Raw genomic sequence first — 17,766 nt, forward strand, 5'->3', positions numbered from 1 at the left:
AAAAAGGAAGAGCATGAGATCGAGCTGAATTCTAAATGCAGCAGGAAGCTACTAAGGATTTTGATCTGGGAAGCAATAATCATAGTTACGCTTTAGGGAGATTAATCTTGTTTCAGTATATAGAATGAAATAGGAAAGGAAGATTGAGAGTGACAAAAACATTACAGGTTTCCCTGTTATCCTAAAGTAGCGTGTTCCCAATGAAACCTTTCCTAAGCAAAATGGTGGTATGTGAAGAAGCAATTACCTTAATTACCTTTGTGCTAACTGATGTAAAAAATAAATCCTGATAAAGCCCAGATGCTCACAGACACAGTGCAAAGCTATGGTGGCTTGATGCTGAGATGATGAGTGTAGTTTCCAGGGAAGGAGCCTGGCAGGGCCACTCTCACTGCTTTTGGGGTGTGTGCTGCCTCTGTACCAGCTCACTGCAAAACAAATGTTGAACCCATTTTTTTGCTTTATCATAAAAGTGACAATCCTCTTCCAATTTCTTTCAGTTAGTGAAAAGAGACACTAACACAGGACTTTCTTAAAAGAGGTGTAAAGTAAACTTGGAAAAGTGGGAAATACCTGTATTTGTCTATTTGTTTTCTTAGTTGCTAAGTCATGTCCAACTCTTTAGTGACCCCAGAGACTGTAGCCTACCAGGCTCCTCTGTCCATGATATTTCTGAGGCAAGAATACTGGAGTGGGTTGCCATTTTCTTCTCCAGGAGATCTTCTCAACACATAGACTGAACCTGCGTTTCCTGCTTGGCAGATAGATTCTTTACCACTGAGCCACTGGGGAAGCCTTTACCTGTATTAATAAAGTCAAATTTGAGGCAATGAATGCCTGAATTATGGCACTACTGGGAAAGACAGGCAACAGAGATGAGGACAGCACAGTAGTTAAAAGCATGGACATTGGAACCACATTGCCTGTATCCAAATCATAAGGGTTCTGTCCCTTGTGAATTATATGGCCTTAGAAACGGTGTTACCCTCTGGGCCTCAGTTTCTTTCTCTATGAAAAGGGAACAATAACAGTACCTACTCCTCATTAGGTGATGAGTAAATGTTTATAAAAATTCTTAGCTAATAATAGTTACTATATGCAGATAAAACACAAGGGCTTAAAGACTAGCTGGATGGGAAAGTTGAGTAAGGTAAAGAGATAACTATCATGTGAGTTTTAAAATTCTATAACTTGAAGAAAACTTAATAAACACAGATACTGAAGGGCGAGTCAGCAGTATTTACCACCGTGCATTACACAATCTTTTTAAAGAGTAAAAGACCAGAAAAAATATAAATATCTATCAATTGTGTGGCTGGCACTTTGCTGTATGCTTTGAAACTAACACAACATTGAAAATCAACTATACTCCAATAAACTTTTTTTAAAAAAACTGTGTAGCTGGTAAATTACTATACATCCACACAATGCAATACTTTCAGCCATGAAGAAGAATCAGATCTAAATATGCTAATATAGAACAATTCCAACAATATATTTTTAGTAAAAATAAAAAAAGACAGATGCAGAAAGAATACGTACTCCATGTATTCTTTATGTATTTACTCTAATTTGTTCAAAAATAAAGATAACATATCTACATATCTATATGTGTAGTGAAAGTGAAAGTCACTCAGCTATGTCTGACTCTTTGCGACCTCATGGACTATACACTGCATGGAATTCTCCAGGCCAGAATACTGGAGTGGGTAGCCTTTCCCTTCCTCCAGGGGATCTTCACCCAGGGATCTAACCCAGGTCTCCCACATTGCAGCTGAGCTACAAGGGAAGCCCAAGAATACTACAATGGGGAGCCTATCCCTTGCCCAGCGGATCTTCCCGACCCAGGAATGAACCAGGGTCTCCTGATTGCAGGCGGATTCTTTATCAACTGAGCTATCAGGGAAACCCCATACCTATATGTATACATATGCAAATTTTAATTCTTGAAAGATACACTAAAAACTAACAGATGTGATACCTCTGGGGAGAAACTGGAGAATTAGTGATCTAAAGAGAAGAGAGATTTGGTCTCCCTTGTGTACTATTTTATCAGGCTTATAAAGTGATTTTCAGTTTAAAAAAAAATAATTAAAAAAAAAAAGACAGGCAGGTAAGGTTGAGTTCAATAATAAGAAATCATATTTACATATGTAAGTGAGCATAACTTTTTTATGTGTTCTACAAGTTTGCCCAGTATAGATACTGGTAACAGTCTAATGACCTGGGTGTTCAAAAACACTAAAGACTGTTAAAAAAAAAAAAATCTTAAAAATAGCTCAAGGACAATAGACAAACTGAACCTTAAAACGCATCTGTTGTTGTTTGGTCGCTAACTCACGTCTGACTCCCTGCGACTCATGGACTGCAGCATGCCAGGCTTCCCTATCCTTCACTATCTCCCGGAGTTTGCTCAAATTCATGTCCACTGAGTAGGTAATGTCATCCAATCATCTCATCCTCTGTTGCCCCCTTCTCCTGCCTTCAGTCTTTCCCAGCATCAGGGTCTTTTCTAATGAGTCAGCTCTTCGCATCACATGGCCAAAGTGTTGGAGCTTCAGCATCAGTCCTTCCAATGATATTCAGGACTGATTTCCTTTAGGAATGACTGGTTTGATCTCCTTGCTGTCCAAGGGACTCTCAAGGGTCTTCTCCAGCACCACAATTCGAAAGCTAATTCTTTAGTGCTCAGCCTTCTTTACGGTCCAGCTCTCACATCTGTATATGACTACTGGAAAAACCACAGCTTTGGGTGTACAGATCTTCGTTAGCAAAGTGATGTCTCTGTTTTTTTATGCACTGTCTAGGTTTGTCATAGCTTTTCTTCAAAGGAACAAGCGTCTTTAATTTCAAGGCTGCAGTCGCTGTCCAGGGATTTTGGAGCCCAAGTAAATAAAATCTGTCACTGTTTCCATTGTTTTCCCATCTATTTGCCATGAAGTGATGTGACCAGATGTCATGATCTTAATTTTTTGAACGCTGAGTTTTAAGCCAGCTTTTTTATTCTCCTGTTTCACCTTCAAGAGATTCTTTAGTTTCTCTTCACTGTCTGCCACTGAAGTAGTATCACTTGCATATCTGAGGTTATTGATATTTCTCCTGGCAATCTTGATTCCAGCTTGTGCTTCATCCAGCCTGGCATTTTGCATGATATACTCTGCAAATAAGTTAAATTAGCAGGGTGACAATATACAGCCTTGACATTCCAATTCTGAACAAGCCCATTGTTCCATGTCCAGTTCTAACTGCTGCTTCTTGACTTGCGTACAGGTTTCTCATAAGAGAGGTAAGGTGGTCTGGTATTTCCATCTCTTTTAGAATTTTCCACAGTGACTGTAAGTACCATCTGCATGCTAATAATTCCAAATTTTATATCCTGAGCCTCTACCTCTCCCTTGATTTGATTTATATATGGGGATTGTCTACCTTATATCCTCTACTTAGATGTCAAATAGGCATGTCAAGCTTAACACAGCCAAAACAGAACTCTTGACTGACTTCCACAATCCTTCTTGTCTCAGTCTGCTCCGTCACATTTAATGACACCATCATCCATTCAGTTGCTTAAGACAAAAACTTTGGAGTCATCCTGATCTTTCTCTTTCCTTCATATCTCACAATAAATCTTGTTCATACTATTTTCAAAATATATCTCATACTTAATTATTCTCACCACTTATACCACTATACCCTTCTCCAAGGCACCATCATCTTTTTAGGAGACCTATTGCAGTATTTTTCTAAATAGCCTTTATGCTTCACTTTTACCATTTCCCACAATCCATTCTCCACCTGGCAGTTACAGGAAGCTTTAAAAAAATGTAAATCACACAGACACAAAAAAATGTAAATCACATCACATACTACCCTGCTTAAAACTGTCCAATAGTTCCCCCGCTTAGAATAAAGAAACATCACAAATTCCGTTTTAGACATGCTGAACTTGAAGGGTAAATGCCATGTAAGTGGAGACATGAAGAAAGCAAGTATTTGGCTCTCAAGAGCGATTTAGGCAGAATTACAAAGTGGCCTGACTTCTTCATGTATAACTGAAAAATGAAAACCACGGATTTGGAAAAAAAAATACCTAAAATAATTTGAAAAAAGAAGGGCAGAGGCCTGGGACCAAGACTTGAGAACTCAAATTCCTTAAAGGCCTGGTAGAAGAAGGATCAACAAAGAAGACTTAGTATGAGAAGCCAGACACAAAAAGAAAACCAGAGCTGATGCCAGAGAAGCAGAGGAAAAAGGATGTTTCAAAATGAAGAGAGATCAGGTAAGGTGGAAACTGAAAAACATCACTTGATTGGACAACACATAAGTCACCTGTGACTTTAACAAGAGCTACTTTAAAGAAAAGAGGAGATGTGGCAATGAAGACCTCAACTCTAGTCAATATTTTCACGAACTTGGCTCTGAAGAAAAGGGGAAGACCAGAAAGATCTTCGGTCTAACACTCTCTCAACTGAGCTATTTCAGAGAGGCTAGAAGACCAGAAAGATAAAACTTGAGCAAGCTCAAATGCTAAAGGGATGACTTGATCAAAAGAAAGGGTCTGAAGACAGATAAGTTATAAAAATGTAAATATTCTGAAAAGTCTGAAAAGGCAGGAAGGGGTGGAATTGAGGAAAAGACAGAAGGATACAACAATCACTGATAAGATCAAACAATAAAACTGTACTTGGAAAAGCCATGCAAAAACTGTATGTGCTAAATACCTAGGTTAAAAAGTTTATTTAGCCTTATGTAATGTAAAATAACCTAAACTCAACTCTTCTGCCTGAGTAACTACAGATATTGACAATTACTAATTCATTCAATAAATATTTATGAAAAGTCAGCTATAAATGGGGCAGTGTTCTAGTCCTGTGGAAGGTGACAGAGAATAAGACATTATTTTTCCCTTTAAGAAGCCCATAGTTACATAGGGAGCTCAGTTCCCGGTGCTTTGTGACAACGTAGAGGGGGTGGCAAGGAGGCTCAGGAGGGAGGAGATATATGTATGTATACTAACAGCTGATCCACATTGTAAGGCAGAGGCTAATACAATATTGCAAAGCAACTGTCTTCCAATTAAAAAAAAAAGCCAATAGTTAGATAAGTTTGAAAACAAATACTTGCAAAGCAATTCAATATAAGTACTGTGATCCTTTGTATATATAAAAGAAGGTGATGGCACAAAGAAGAGGCAAAACAGCATGGACTCTGAAGTCTAACAGACGGTCTGAATCCTAACTCTGACATTTATTAGCTATATGCACTTCGTGCAAGTTCTGCAGTTTCTCTATAAGCCTCAGTTCTTCATCACAGAAGGGGATAAGAAAGCTACTTACCTCACAAAGTTATGAGGATTAAATGAATTAATATTTGTAAAACACCCTGAACAGAGGCAGACACACAGTAACTACCCAGTATAAGTAATCTATTTGTATTAAAAGAGAGAACAGAAAACAAGCTGTGTAACGTATACTTGGGTGGGTCTTAGAAGGGATTTAGGAAATGGCAGTCTAAGAAAAAAATGGTTATGTGTAGAATCATGACACAGTGTGGTACTGCAGGAAATTGCAACTTAAAAAAATCTCACCCTCCCAAGCTAACTTCTTCTAAGAATTTAAAGCAACTAACTGCAAATAGTTCTATAGCTGAAATATAAAATGAAAGAGATAAGTGGTGAGGCTGTAGTCATGGAAAAGGTCAAAAATAATTAGAGTAAAGAGGAAAAACTGGCAAGACTTTGTGACCAACTGTACAAGGGGTGAACAAAAGAAAGGAATCTAATGTGATTCTCAGATTTCTGGCTTCATTCACTAAATTGATGAGGTAGCCATTAAATTAGTCAGAATAAGGGACACAGGAGCAAGAACAGGTTTGGCAGGAAAGATATTGAAATTGTTTTCAGACAAGCTGAATTTAAGGCACTCGTTAGTCACTGGAGTGGCACTGTCTAGTAGCCACTGGCAAACAGGCCAGGAAAAGAGGTCTGATCTATGTTGTCAGGATATTAATGACATCACCCAGAGGAAAATATAAGAATGAGGTGGGAAACAAACAGATATACTCTTGGATATCAGTATTAAGCACCAGATAAAGAAAAACTAATGAGAAATTCAAGCGATAAAAAGGGTAACTAAGAGCTCTTTAGGAATACAGACTGTGTCTAGTTATATATTCCCAGGCTTTAGCAAAGGGGCTAGTTGAAATCAAAATCTACAGAAACTGGGTAGGATGAAGACTAAGAGATATCTAATGAATTTGGCAGTTAAGAAGTTATTACTTCAGCAAGAAGACTTGAGTAGAACAATGGAGGCAGAAGTGCAATAGACTGAAGAGGAAAAAAAGAAATTAAACAATTGAGTCTATTCTTCCAAAACCTTGGCTGTGAAGAAAAAAGAAAATAGTACATCAGCTAGAAAAAAATCTAAACAGTTATTTGTATGAAAATTGAGGAGAAACAGAGTCTACTTGGTAAAATAAGAGAAAACATTTAATACAGAACAGGTTTAAGAGAATCCCAAGTTGCCACTAGTAGTATGTAATGATTTATACAATATTAAATATAACACAATTCACTGATAAAAGACTAAAAAAGCAAAATATCAAAATGCTGACACAAGTATCAAATGGAATTACTATAGATGATTTTCTTGTTTCAAGTTTTTAATATTTTCCAAATTTTAATGAGCAGTAATCCTTTTTTAAAAATTGAAGTATAGCTGGTATACAGTATTATATATTTTACAGATGTACAATATAGTGATCTACAATTTTAAAGATTATATTTCATTTAGTTATTATAAAACATTTGTTATATTCCATAGGTTGTATAATATATCCTTGCAGCTTATTTTCTACCTAATATTTCGTACCTCTTAATCTCCTATCCCTATATTGCCCCTCCCCCCTCCTTTACCTCACAGGTAACTACTAGCTTGTTCTCTGTATCTGTGAGCTTGCTTCTTTTTTTTTGTTCTATTCACTAGATTGTTATGTTTTTTACATTTCGCATTTAAGTAATATCATACAGTATTTGTCTTTCTCTGACTTATTTCACCTAGCAAAGTGCCTTCCAAGTCCACCCATGTTGCTGCAAATAGCCAAATCTCATTCTTTTTTTATGACTGAGTAGTATTCCATTGTATATATACACCACATCATCTTTATTTATTAATCTGTTAATGGACACTTAAGCTGTTTCCATATACTGGCTTTTATAAATAATGCCACTATGAGAGCTTGTATTCCTTTTACAGTGGTGGTAGGAAGTGGAAGACAATAAGCTTTACCAAAATTAATGCTGCCTCATGGGCAGAAAAGACAAGTAATTCTAATTGAAGAAGACAAGATAACAGAGACAAAATGTCAGCAGGCAGGGAACAGAAAAGAAATGGAAGGAAAAAAATAAAACCAATGCAGAAATGAAATCTTCATTGTAACTAACACAAAGGAGTACAAACACTGCTGAAAATATAGTAAAGCACTTGAACAACATTTTCTTGCTTGAGAAAGGCAAGTGAGATATTAATATAAACAAACTCTGGAAACCATAAAACATCGTTGAAAGAATTAAAGAAAATCCAAATAAATGGGAAAATATCCCATGTGCAGGGATTAGAAGACAACATTAAAAGATGGTGATATCTTCACACTGATGTACAGATGGCAATCCCTATGAGAACCCCAGCTGAGTTCTTCCTACAAATTGACAAGTTGATTCTCAAATTTATATGGAATTGCAGGGACCCAAAATAGCCAAAACAAACCTGAAAAAGAATAAAGTAGGAGAATTCACATTTTCTGATTTCAAAACTATGTCCAAAGCAACAGTAACTGAGGCACTATGACACTGGCACATGGACAGACATATAGATTAATGGAACAGAATTAAAAGCCCATAAATAAGCCTATACATGTTTAAGGTTGACTGGTTTTCAACAAGAATGCCAAGACTATTCAATGGGGGAAAGCACAGTCTTTTCAACAGGACAGTCAATTAAGATAACCTTTACCACATGCATAAATATTAGAGCAAAACTATAAAATTCTTAGAAAAAATACAGGCCTTCATGATCCTGGATTTGGTAAAAGATTCTTAGATAGACAACAAAAGCAAAAGCAAAAAAATAAAATAACAACAGTAAGATAAACCAGTCTTCACCAAAATTTAAAACTTTTATGCTTCAAAAGGAACAATTAAGAAACTGATAAGACAACAACAGAACAAGAAAAATATTTGCAAATCATATATTTGACAAAGGACTTGAAATACATTTAAAAAAATGTAAAGAAAGCTAAAATGTATAAAGAGTTCTTACCATTCAATAATAAAGACAAATAATCCAATTAAAAATTGAGCAAACAATCTAATAGACATTTCTTCAAAGAAGACATACAATTAGCCAACAAATACATGAAAAGATGAACAATGCCAATCACAGCTTAAAAGAAAAAAAACTAGAAAGGAGGAGGAAAGAAAAGAGAAAAACAAGTTAAAGATGCTTGACATCATTAGTCATGAGGGAAATGCAAGTCAAAAAGTACAAGAGATGCCACTTCATACCCACTAGGATGACTGAAATCAAAAAGTCAGAGAACAACAAGTGTTGGCAAGGATGTGGAAAAACTGGAACCCTCTTACACTGCTGGTAGGAATGAAAAATTCCACCCACTTTGGAAAACAGTTTGACAGTTTCTGAAATGATTAAATGTCAAGCATAGTTACTAACTGACCCAACAATTCTATACATAGATATGTGTGTGTGTACATGTGTGTGTAAAGTTGCTCAGTCATGTCCAGCTCTTTGTGACCCCATAGACGTAGCCTGCCAGGCTCCTCTATCCATGGGATTTCCCAGGATACATTTCCTTTTTCCTTTTCCATGGGATTTCCTTTTCCATGGGATCGTCCTGACACAGGGATCGAACCCTCATCTCATGTCTCCTCTATTGGCAGGCAGGTTCTTTACCACTGCACCACCAGGGAAATCCTACTTAGGCATGTACCTGAGAGAAATGAAAACATATGTCCACACAGAGATCGATACACAAATGTTTATTTACAACAACCAAAAAGGGGAAAACAATCTATATGTCCATTAATGGGTAAACAAAATGTGGTCTATCCATATAGTGGAATATTATTTACCCAGAAAAAGGAATGAAGTACTGATATCTGCATCAAATTAATAAACTTAAAAAACAGTATGGAAATGAAAGATGGCAGTCAAAAAGACTATGATTCTATTCATAGGAGGAAGTCCATAACAGGAAAATACAGAGAGAAAGAAAGCAGATTATGGTTACTTAGGAGCTAGGGTAGAGGGTGAGGGAGAAGAGGAGCAGGAAGATAAGGGAGGGACAACTTAACGGACATAGGGCTTCTTCTTGAGGGGATGAAAATGTTCTAAAATTGACTGTGGTAATAATTCCACAAGCCTGAATATACTAAAAATCACTGAATTGTACACTTTAAATAGTGAACTGTACAGTATGTGAATTAAATTTCAATAACGCTACTAAAGCCATATAAATGGATATGTTAAAGTTTAAAAGGATTAACTACTCCTGTGCTAAAGAAAATAAATCAAAAATTGAACTACAAAAATATTCAGAAAATAAATACAAGAAACCTATAACTTACAAGACACAACTCAAGTACTGTTCAGAAGAAAACTCAAAATTTAACACGCAGGTGGTGCAGTGGTTAAGAATCCGCTTGCCAATGCAGGAGATGCAGGTTCAATCCCTGGGTCGGGGAGATTCCCCTGGAGAAGGAAATGGCAACCCACTCCAGTATTCTTGCCTGGAAAATCCTGGATTCTCTGTGGACAGGGAATCCTGGTGGGCTACAGTCTCTGGGGTCACAAACAGTCAGATATAACTAAGCACGAATACAAACATTCACAAACACAAGAATGAAAAGAACATTAAGGATTCCACACAAGAAGACAGGAAAACAGCCACAAAATAAACCTAACAAAAGCTAAAGGAAGGATTTAAAACAGTGAAAGAAAAATATAAAAAAGAAAAAAGAAAATAACAGAACTAATTTTTTTAAAAATCCAAGACCTGGTTGTAAACAACAACAAAAAGGCAAGGCCTCACATATACTAAATAAGAAGTGATAATGAGTAAAGTGACAGTGTAGTCACAGACACAGGAAATTTTTTTTTAATCACAAAAGAGTACCTTGCTCATGTTACACAAATAATTTTGAAAATGTGGGTGAATCAGATTATTTTGTAGGATAATACAAATTGGCAAAGCTTCCTCACAAAGATATAAACGATAAGCAAATTATCATAGAAGTAAAGAGATAACTGTCAAAGAACTAGTCTCCTCCCAAAATACTCAAGGTCCAATAATCTCACAGGCAATTCAACCAAATATTTAACTCGAATGCCATTTAACCAGAGAGGAGAAAAAAGCACAGAAAAATAAGAGTTTGAAATTATTTTTATGAAAGTGGCATAATCCAACAAAGATAAAATACATAAAAGAAAACTACAAAGCAATTTAGCTTAAGAGGGATGATGCAAAATTTCTAAATAAAGTTTAGCAAACAGAACCCAAGAGCACATATAAAATAATACACAATAACAAAGTGAATTGATTTAAGAAAGCAAGGATGTTCCAGTGAGAGTAAATCTATTAGTACAACTCACCAAAATAGTAAACAAAGGGAAAAAAATCACATAATTCCCACAGAGGCTGAAATTTTAACTTCCATATTTTAAAAGATATTTATAAAATGGTAAGAGCTGACTAACATAGTATGTACACTTTAACTTAAAGTCAGGCCTAATATTAATAGGAAAGCACTAAAAAACTCACATTTAAGTCAGGAATAAGACAAAAACCCACTACTATTTTACTGTTTAACATTTTTGGAAAGTACTAACTAAACTGATTTGCCAAAAAAAAGAAATAAGTATAAAAACCGGAAAAGAGAAGATTAAGTTATCTCTATTTGCTAACGATATTGTGTGCAGTCACTCAGTCATGTCTGACTCTGTGTGACCCGGTGGACGGTAGCCCGCCAAGTTTCTCTGCCCATGGAATTTTCCAGGCAAGAATACTGGAGTGGTTTGCCATTTCCTCTTCCTGGGGATCTTTCCAACCTAGGGATCTAATCCGCGCCTCCTAGTCTCCTGCATTGGCAGGTGGATTCTTTACCACTGAGCCACCTGGGAAGCCCAATGATATTATTTAATTGCAAAACCTTAGAAAAACAACTGGGAAACCATAACAGATAGTACTGAGATTCCAAAGGTGGCCAAGTACAAAATTAATACTCAGAAATTAATAGCATCACCATGTTCAAAGAGCAAGATAAAAGATATAACAGCAATAGAAGCCCCATTTACAATAGCAACAAAAAAAGGTAAAATACCAGGAATACATATAAAAGAAATGATAAAAGGTCTACATGAAAAAAACTAAATTACTGTCGAGGGATACAAAAAAAAAATTTGAAAAACAAGAAATGAATGTACACCCTCTTCCTGAACAGGAGACTAACCTTAAAAAGAAGTCAATGATCTCTAAATCAATCTTCAAATATAATGCAGTATCAATAAAAATACCAGAAGATGGGGGGAGGGAGTTCAATAAACTAATTCTAAGTTTTACAGAACAAACAAAGAGTATCCAGGAAAACTCCAAGAAGTAGAATGAAAGAGGATTATAATCAAAGAATGATGTCACTAGGTATAAATAGGTAATCTGATCAATGAAACAGAATAAAAGTCTAGTAAAAATACCAAATTATATATAGAAACTAAGCACACCGATAGGCAATACTTCAATACTGTGATAACTGGGTAGCCACCTAGAAGAAAAGTGAAGTTAAATCCTCCCTAAATACTTTACCTAACTAAATTTTGTATCAATAAGTGCATTTAACTTAAAAATAAATTATAAAATTACCAAGAAAAAAAACAAGAATTTTAATTTTAATTAGCAATAAGATTGAAATAGGAAAGGCCTTTTTTATGATCAAAAAAACCTAAAATAAAAAAAGATTAATAATTAAACTATACAAATATTTTAATTTCTGCTGAAAAAATATATTGTAAACAAAGTCAAAAGCTAAATGAAACTGTGACAAGTACCTGCAACACAAAACTGAGACAAAGAACTAATTTCTGTAAAACAGAGCTCCTACAATGTTAAACATTCCAACAGAGAAATAAAAAACATAACCAGGTGAATAGGAAATATAAGCAGATGTTATAAATAAAGGAAACAAATATGGCTGTATGGTTTTTATATCTACTGAAAAGATGAAGAAAAATATACCTTTTAAATTGGCAATGTAAAAAAACTTTAATAACCCACTCTGTTACCAAAGCTATGGGAAGCCAGAACTCCAACATCAATGAACACAATCCAGCACAACCTCTATGAAAGGCAACTGATAATGTCTATCAAAATTTAAATAGCACATATCCTTTGACCCAGCAATTGTACTTCTAGGAATTTATTCTAAAGACAGACTCACTAATGTGCAAAATTATATACATACAAAAATATTAACTGTATTATCCTTTGTATTAGTAAGACTGTAAACGTTTTAAATGCCCATCCAAACAAAGAAATGCTACCATTTTTCTCCCCTCCAACACACACACACACTTTTCTGGAAAAGATACACACGAAATCAGTGCTTCAAGGGAAAGAAGCCAATTACTGGTCAAAGGAAGAAGGAAAAGTTGCCTTTTACCATTTGTGCCTTATATCATAAACATATATCACAAGAAAAATTCTCAGTTAATATCTTCAGTATTATTTTTACCCAGCTTTACCAATTGTTACATTTTTCCTCCTTTTTCTTTGTCAGTTTTCCAGTCCCCATGTTAGCGACATTGTTTAGCTGTTTCCCTAGGTAACACATGGCATTCACTCAAATTTACACTTAAATCACAATGATAACATGGGCTCCACTGTCCCCGTGAGCTCCATGCCCGAGCTCTATGGCTGCAAGAGCACTGTCCCTCTTCTCTGCTGCGCACGGAAAGATTATGAGTGGGGAGAAACCCAGGTTTAAGAAGCTATGAATTTCTTGGCCTATGGGGCAAATGCATAATCACTACTGTATTTTAGGAGACAAAAAAAAAAGGTGAGAAGCTGCTCAAACAAGGTTTCACAAAACATTATTTGTGCTGCCACCACGGATGCAAAGTCTAGTCCACTATCTTTATGTTCAAGAAACTGATTGTATCCATTTGTCCAGAGTCAATGGGGCAAAAGGGAACTGAACCACACTGATCAATCACCTTCACAAGAATTTAACTGTTTACACATAATGCCAATGTATTAATTTAGAATTTAAAAATACATATGTGTGTCTGTATATTAATACATGTATATATTTGATGTTTGTGTGTGTAAATATATGTAAAGAGTAGCAAATCATGCATATCAAAGAATTACATACAAATGGAACCACATGTGGCTACTAGTGTGTATACAGAGAACAAATAAAAGGTCAGAGATGACTTTTCTGAAAAACAGTGTGATTAAGCTGAGATCCAATGGGAGAGAAGCTTAAAAAGAGAGAGAGAACAGAATGAGGATTAACAGGGTTACTAGATGATGGAATAGCAAGTACAACCGTCCTGTGGCAGAAGGAAGCATGATCTAAAGAGGTGGGAAAAGCTCAAAGAACAAGACAACATGATGTAGGGTTATCTGGAGAGCTAGAGAGGGGCCAGACCACTCAGTGGCTTTTAGGCCATGTTGAGGATTTTTGCCTTATTTTAAGAGCAATGAAAAGCAAGTAAGGGGTTGTAAGCTGAGATGAAAACAAATTTGTGCATGCAAAAGATGAGTGTGCTGTACAAACTGGAGGGCAAGAGCACAAGCAGGAAGACTTCTTAGAAAGCTAGTGTAGGAGACCTAGGGCAGGGATGATGGCTGCATCGTCCGGCACAAATAAAATAAATAGGACTTGGTGACTGATTACAACAGAAATGCAAGGAAGAGGAAACCGTTAAGGAGGACGCCCAAGTTTCAGGCTTGCATAACTGCAGGGATAAAGATGCTACTGGTGAAAGAGAGAACACCCCAAGACCAGATAGTTCTGTTTTTGGTTCACTGGTGGCTGGAGGAAGGTGTATTGTGTGCATGCTCAGTCGAGTACGATTCTTTGACCCTATGGAATTGGAGCCCGCCAAGTTCCTTTGTCCATGCCTTTTTTCAGGCAAGAACACCGGAGTGGGTTGCTATTTCCTCCTAGGGGATCTTCCTGCCCCAGGGATTGAACCCGCATTTCCTGCATTGGCAGGTAGATTCTTTACCTCTGAGCCACCGGAGCTTCCCAGGTAGAAGGTAGATATGCAAAAAAGTAAGAAGGGTTGCTCACTGCTTGGTACCTGAAAATCTTTGTAGAGCAGGAGGAAAAATGTTAAATGGGATTAGAAATCAAAGGTGGGAGAAAGTTACCTACAAAGATGTATTATTATTATTATTTTTGAATCTTCAGGGTCAGCCATAAAAAAGCCTAGATATTTCTACCCCTTTCACTTAAAATCTTGTTGAATGTCTCAAAATAAAACCTTTCAATCAAGGGGAGAGGCAAGGCTTAAAATGAAATGCTTGGGGAGGAAAAAAAAGAATTGGTGTGAAAGAATTTCAAAGTATATATTGAAATATCAGATGTTTCCAATTCTGAGAGTCAAGAGAAGACTGAGGCTTTCTACTTGGGGAAGAAAGAATGAAATGCCACTCAAGGGGGAAAGAAAGCAGAAAAAAAGAGCTGATGGCCCCATTGCATGAATTTTCACAATTTAAACACGTTTATCTTTACCTCTGGACAAATGGCTGTTACTGGTCTTATGTGCAGAGAATGCAGAAATAGCGCCACACCGAAGCCCCTTTTCAGAAACCAAGGCTTCCACTGCCATCAAGTGGTGGCAGTGAGGAAGTGCACCAACCAGTTTCTTGGAGCCTGGGAATGCCAATATGAAGACTATGGTACAATTAATCTAAGCTCAAAGATTTAAGATTGCAGTAATAGAAGACAAACTAGTTACAGTCTTTGGTAAGAGCTTTATCTGCTAACCTGTCAATACACAAAAATGAAAGTTTTTGCTATTACTTTGGGGTAAAAAAAAGATTTCTCCTTTTTCCTTTTTGACGTTAAAGAGTACATATTTAGCAATTTTAGAATACCCAGTCTGATACGATCATCTCAAACCCAATTCCTGGTGTATTATATATTTGACTAAAACTGCTTCACAGTTAATTTTAATGGTGCATATAAACAGATTAATGTGCATTTCTAGCATAAATCAATAACCTTATCACAAACATAAGCAAGTGTCGCACTTAATATGCAAAATTCCCTTTCTCTTCAAATTAATCAAATAATTTTTTTACTACTTAGTACAAGGCATGGTAGTAAACACATTTCAAACACCCTCATTCTCAAAACTCATCAGCTAAACAAATATAAAATCACTGATAAAATCAATGTCAATCTTATTCACAAAAACATGGTGAATGATTAACACACATTCTTGATAGTTCTCTTCATGGTAAAAATAAGCTTGCTCAACATAATATTTGACATTCTGGGTAGTACACTTTCATTCTCTATACTGAATATTCACCTACAAATGTAGCTCTTTAAAATTTGCTGCACACACACATCGATTTGATTTGTCTTTCAAGGCATCGGAACACAGGGATAGTAAATTTAGACAAAAACGTTAAATAATCACACTGGGTACATTTTCCAGTTTTCAATAAGTTGTTCATATGGGGGGTGTGTGTTTAGTCGCTAAGTAGGGTCCGGCTCTTTCGGGACCCCCTGGACTGTAGCCTGCCAGGCTCCTCAGTCCATGGGATTTCATATGGTAGACAGCATAATTTTGTCACTAACGATATTCTTGATCTTCATTTTTTTCCCGTTAAAATCCATACACGCTATCCATTCTATGTATATTCCAAAATATTAATAATTCAACTAGTTCTCCCTAATTCTCTTGGTTCTGTTTCCTACCCACCTCCCACCCACCCCCTTCTTCCTCCTTTCTTGTTTCAGAATGCCTAACTCTTCCACACTTGAGGTGGTTTTTACAAAAATCACCCCTTGGAATGCTCTTCCCTCTTTCTCTCTTTAAGAATAATTTCCCACAGCTAGGCAGGCGACAATGTCTTTCTTTTACAAGATCAAACTGCGGAAGAGGGCGAGACTGGGAACCGAGTAAGCGAAACATTTGGGAATGTCAATGAGACGACGGCCTCTCCTTTGAAAAGAAAACACAACAACTTTCAGCACAGAGCTTTCAACAGATCAAAAATACTTTTTTTTCCCCCCCGCCGGGCTCCTGTTCCCTCCCTGACCTCAAAGACACCTTTCCTTTTCTCTAAGCCCCCATCGTTCTGCTGTGCGTGGGGCCTGCCTTTGCTCCTCACAAGGAAAAGAAAGGCAGGGAGAAAAGAAAAGGGAGCAGTCACCTTCCCACCCCGCCTGCGAGCCGTCAGGACCGTGCTCCACCACTCACCTGGCAGGTGCGGCCGCCCGGAGAGTTGCACGAAGCGGTTGAGCTGACCAGTCCCCCGACCCCCGTTGCCCCCACTGCCCCCGCCGGCCCCGCGTACCTCCGCCGCCACCGCCGGCTGCGCCTCCTCCCCTCCGGCGGTTCCTGTCCCAGCCCTGGGCGGCCGACATGACCGGCTAACGACTGCCGCAGCCTGGTCGCAGCAGCCCGTGGCCCGGCGGCACTAGCGGAGCCTCCTTCCTGGGCTCCTCAAGAGACCCGGGAGACCGGGGAAGGGGGAGCGCCCAGTCTCACCAGCGGCCAATGACTGAGTAACTTGGTGACAGATAGCCAATGGCCAGTCGTCTTCTTGGTAGGTGGAGGGAGGCGGGGAGATACGTGGTAACCATAGCTATGGCTTAAAAAAAAAAAAAAAGAAAGAAGTTGGGGGCTGGTGGAGAAAGGCAGAAGCAGTCACTCATTACTAGCATCCACCGCGCTAAGCAAACCCGCGGCGCGGTGACTCCTGAGGGGTCAGGCGGGCCAATCGAAGGCCGAGTGAGAGAGGCCACGCCTGCAGAAAGAGTCCCGACGATAGCCGGGAATCCAGGCGTGTTCAGGATTCAGGAACTCTTCCCCCATAAACACTGAAAGCAGAAACAGGACGCTGACACAGTACACATATTTTGAGGCAATACAGTGTTCTGCAAAGAGCTGTCCTGGACGGGGGAAAAAAAACAGAGACAGAGTCAAAGCTTAAATGTAAGAATGAGATTTCATTTGTCCTGTCTTTCGGTCCACTGGAGAATTCCTCCCTAATTTAATATAAGCCACATCCCACGCAAACGAACAATTTTAAACCTGGTTATCAAATGTGGGAAGATGTTCGAGCTCACTAATAACTGTAGAAATACAAATTGAGATCCCAATGAGAAACCATTTCAAGCTTATTACTTTAGATTCCTTAAATAACATCCAGTAGAGAATTAGAGTGCCAAGAAAAAGGTTCTTTCGTAGATGACTGACGGCACTGTAAATGTTTTTGTTCAGTCAAACTCCTTTTTGCTAGTAGAAAATTCAAAGCAGCCGGAAGACAGGAACAGGTACAGAGGATGAAGATCAAAGAAAAATGTAGATGCAGAGATGAGGAACTCTACTGTTCCAAAATTAAATGGAAAAATTGGCTTTGAACTTAACTGGGCACAGTGCAAAGTAGGAAAATAGGTTGTTCACTGATGTTTATGAATGGTAAGAGAAAACCATATTAATTCCTGAAGAGAAA

General features: G+C 37.6%; 1 protein-coding gene across 1 annotated transcript in view; it reads right to left on the reverse strand.

Moving 5' to 3' along the window:
* The window catches only part of KLHDC10 (kelch domain containing 10), a 61,437-nt gene extending 44,639 nt beyond the window's left edge, over positions 1-16,798 (reverse strand). The window contains 2 exon segments of the mRNA XM_020905613.2: positions 16,509-16,599; positions 16,601-16,798. Of these exon segments, the coding sequence (XP_020761272.2) occupies positions 16,509-16,599; positions 16,601-16,675 (166 nt within the window). The 5' untranslated portion in view covers positions 16,676-16,798.
* Positions 16,799-17,766: the final 968 nt, after the last annotated feature.

This window comes from Odocoileus virginianus, chromosome 1 (genome assembly GCF_023699985.2).
Source record: "Odocoileus virginianus isolate 20LAN1187 ecotype Illinois chromosome 1, Ovbor_1.2, whole genome shotgun sequence".
NCBI classification, from domain to species: Eukaryota; Metazoa; Chordata; class Mammalia; order Artiodactyla; family Cervidae; genus Odocoileus; species Odocoileus virginianus.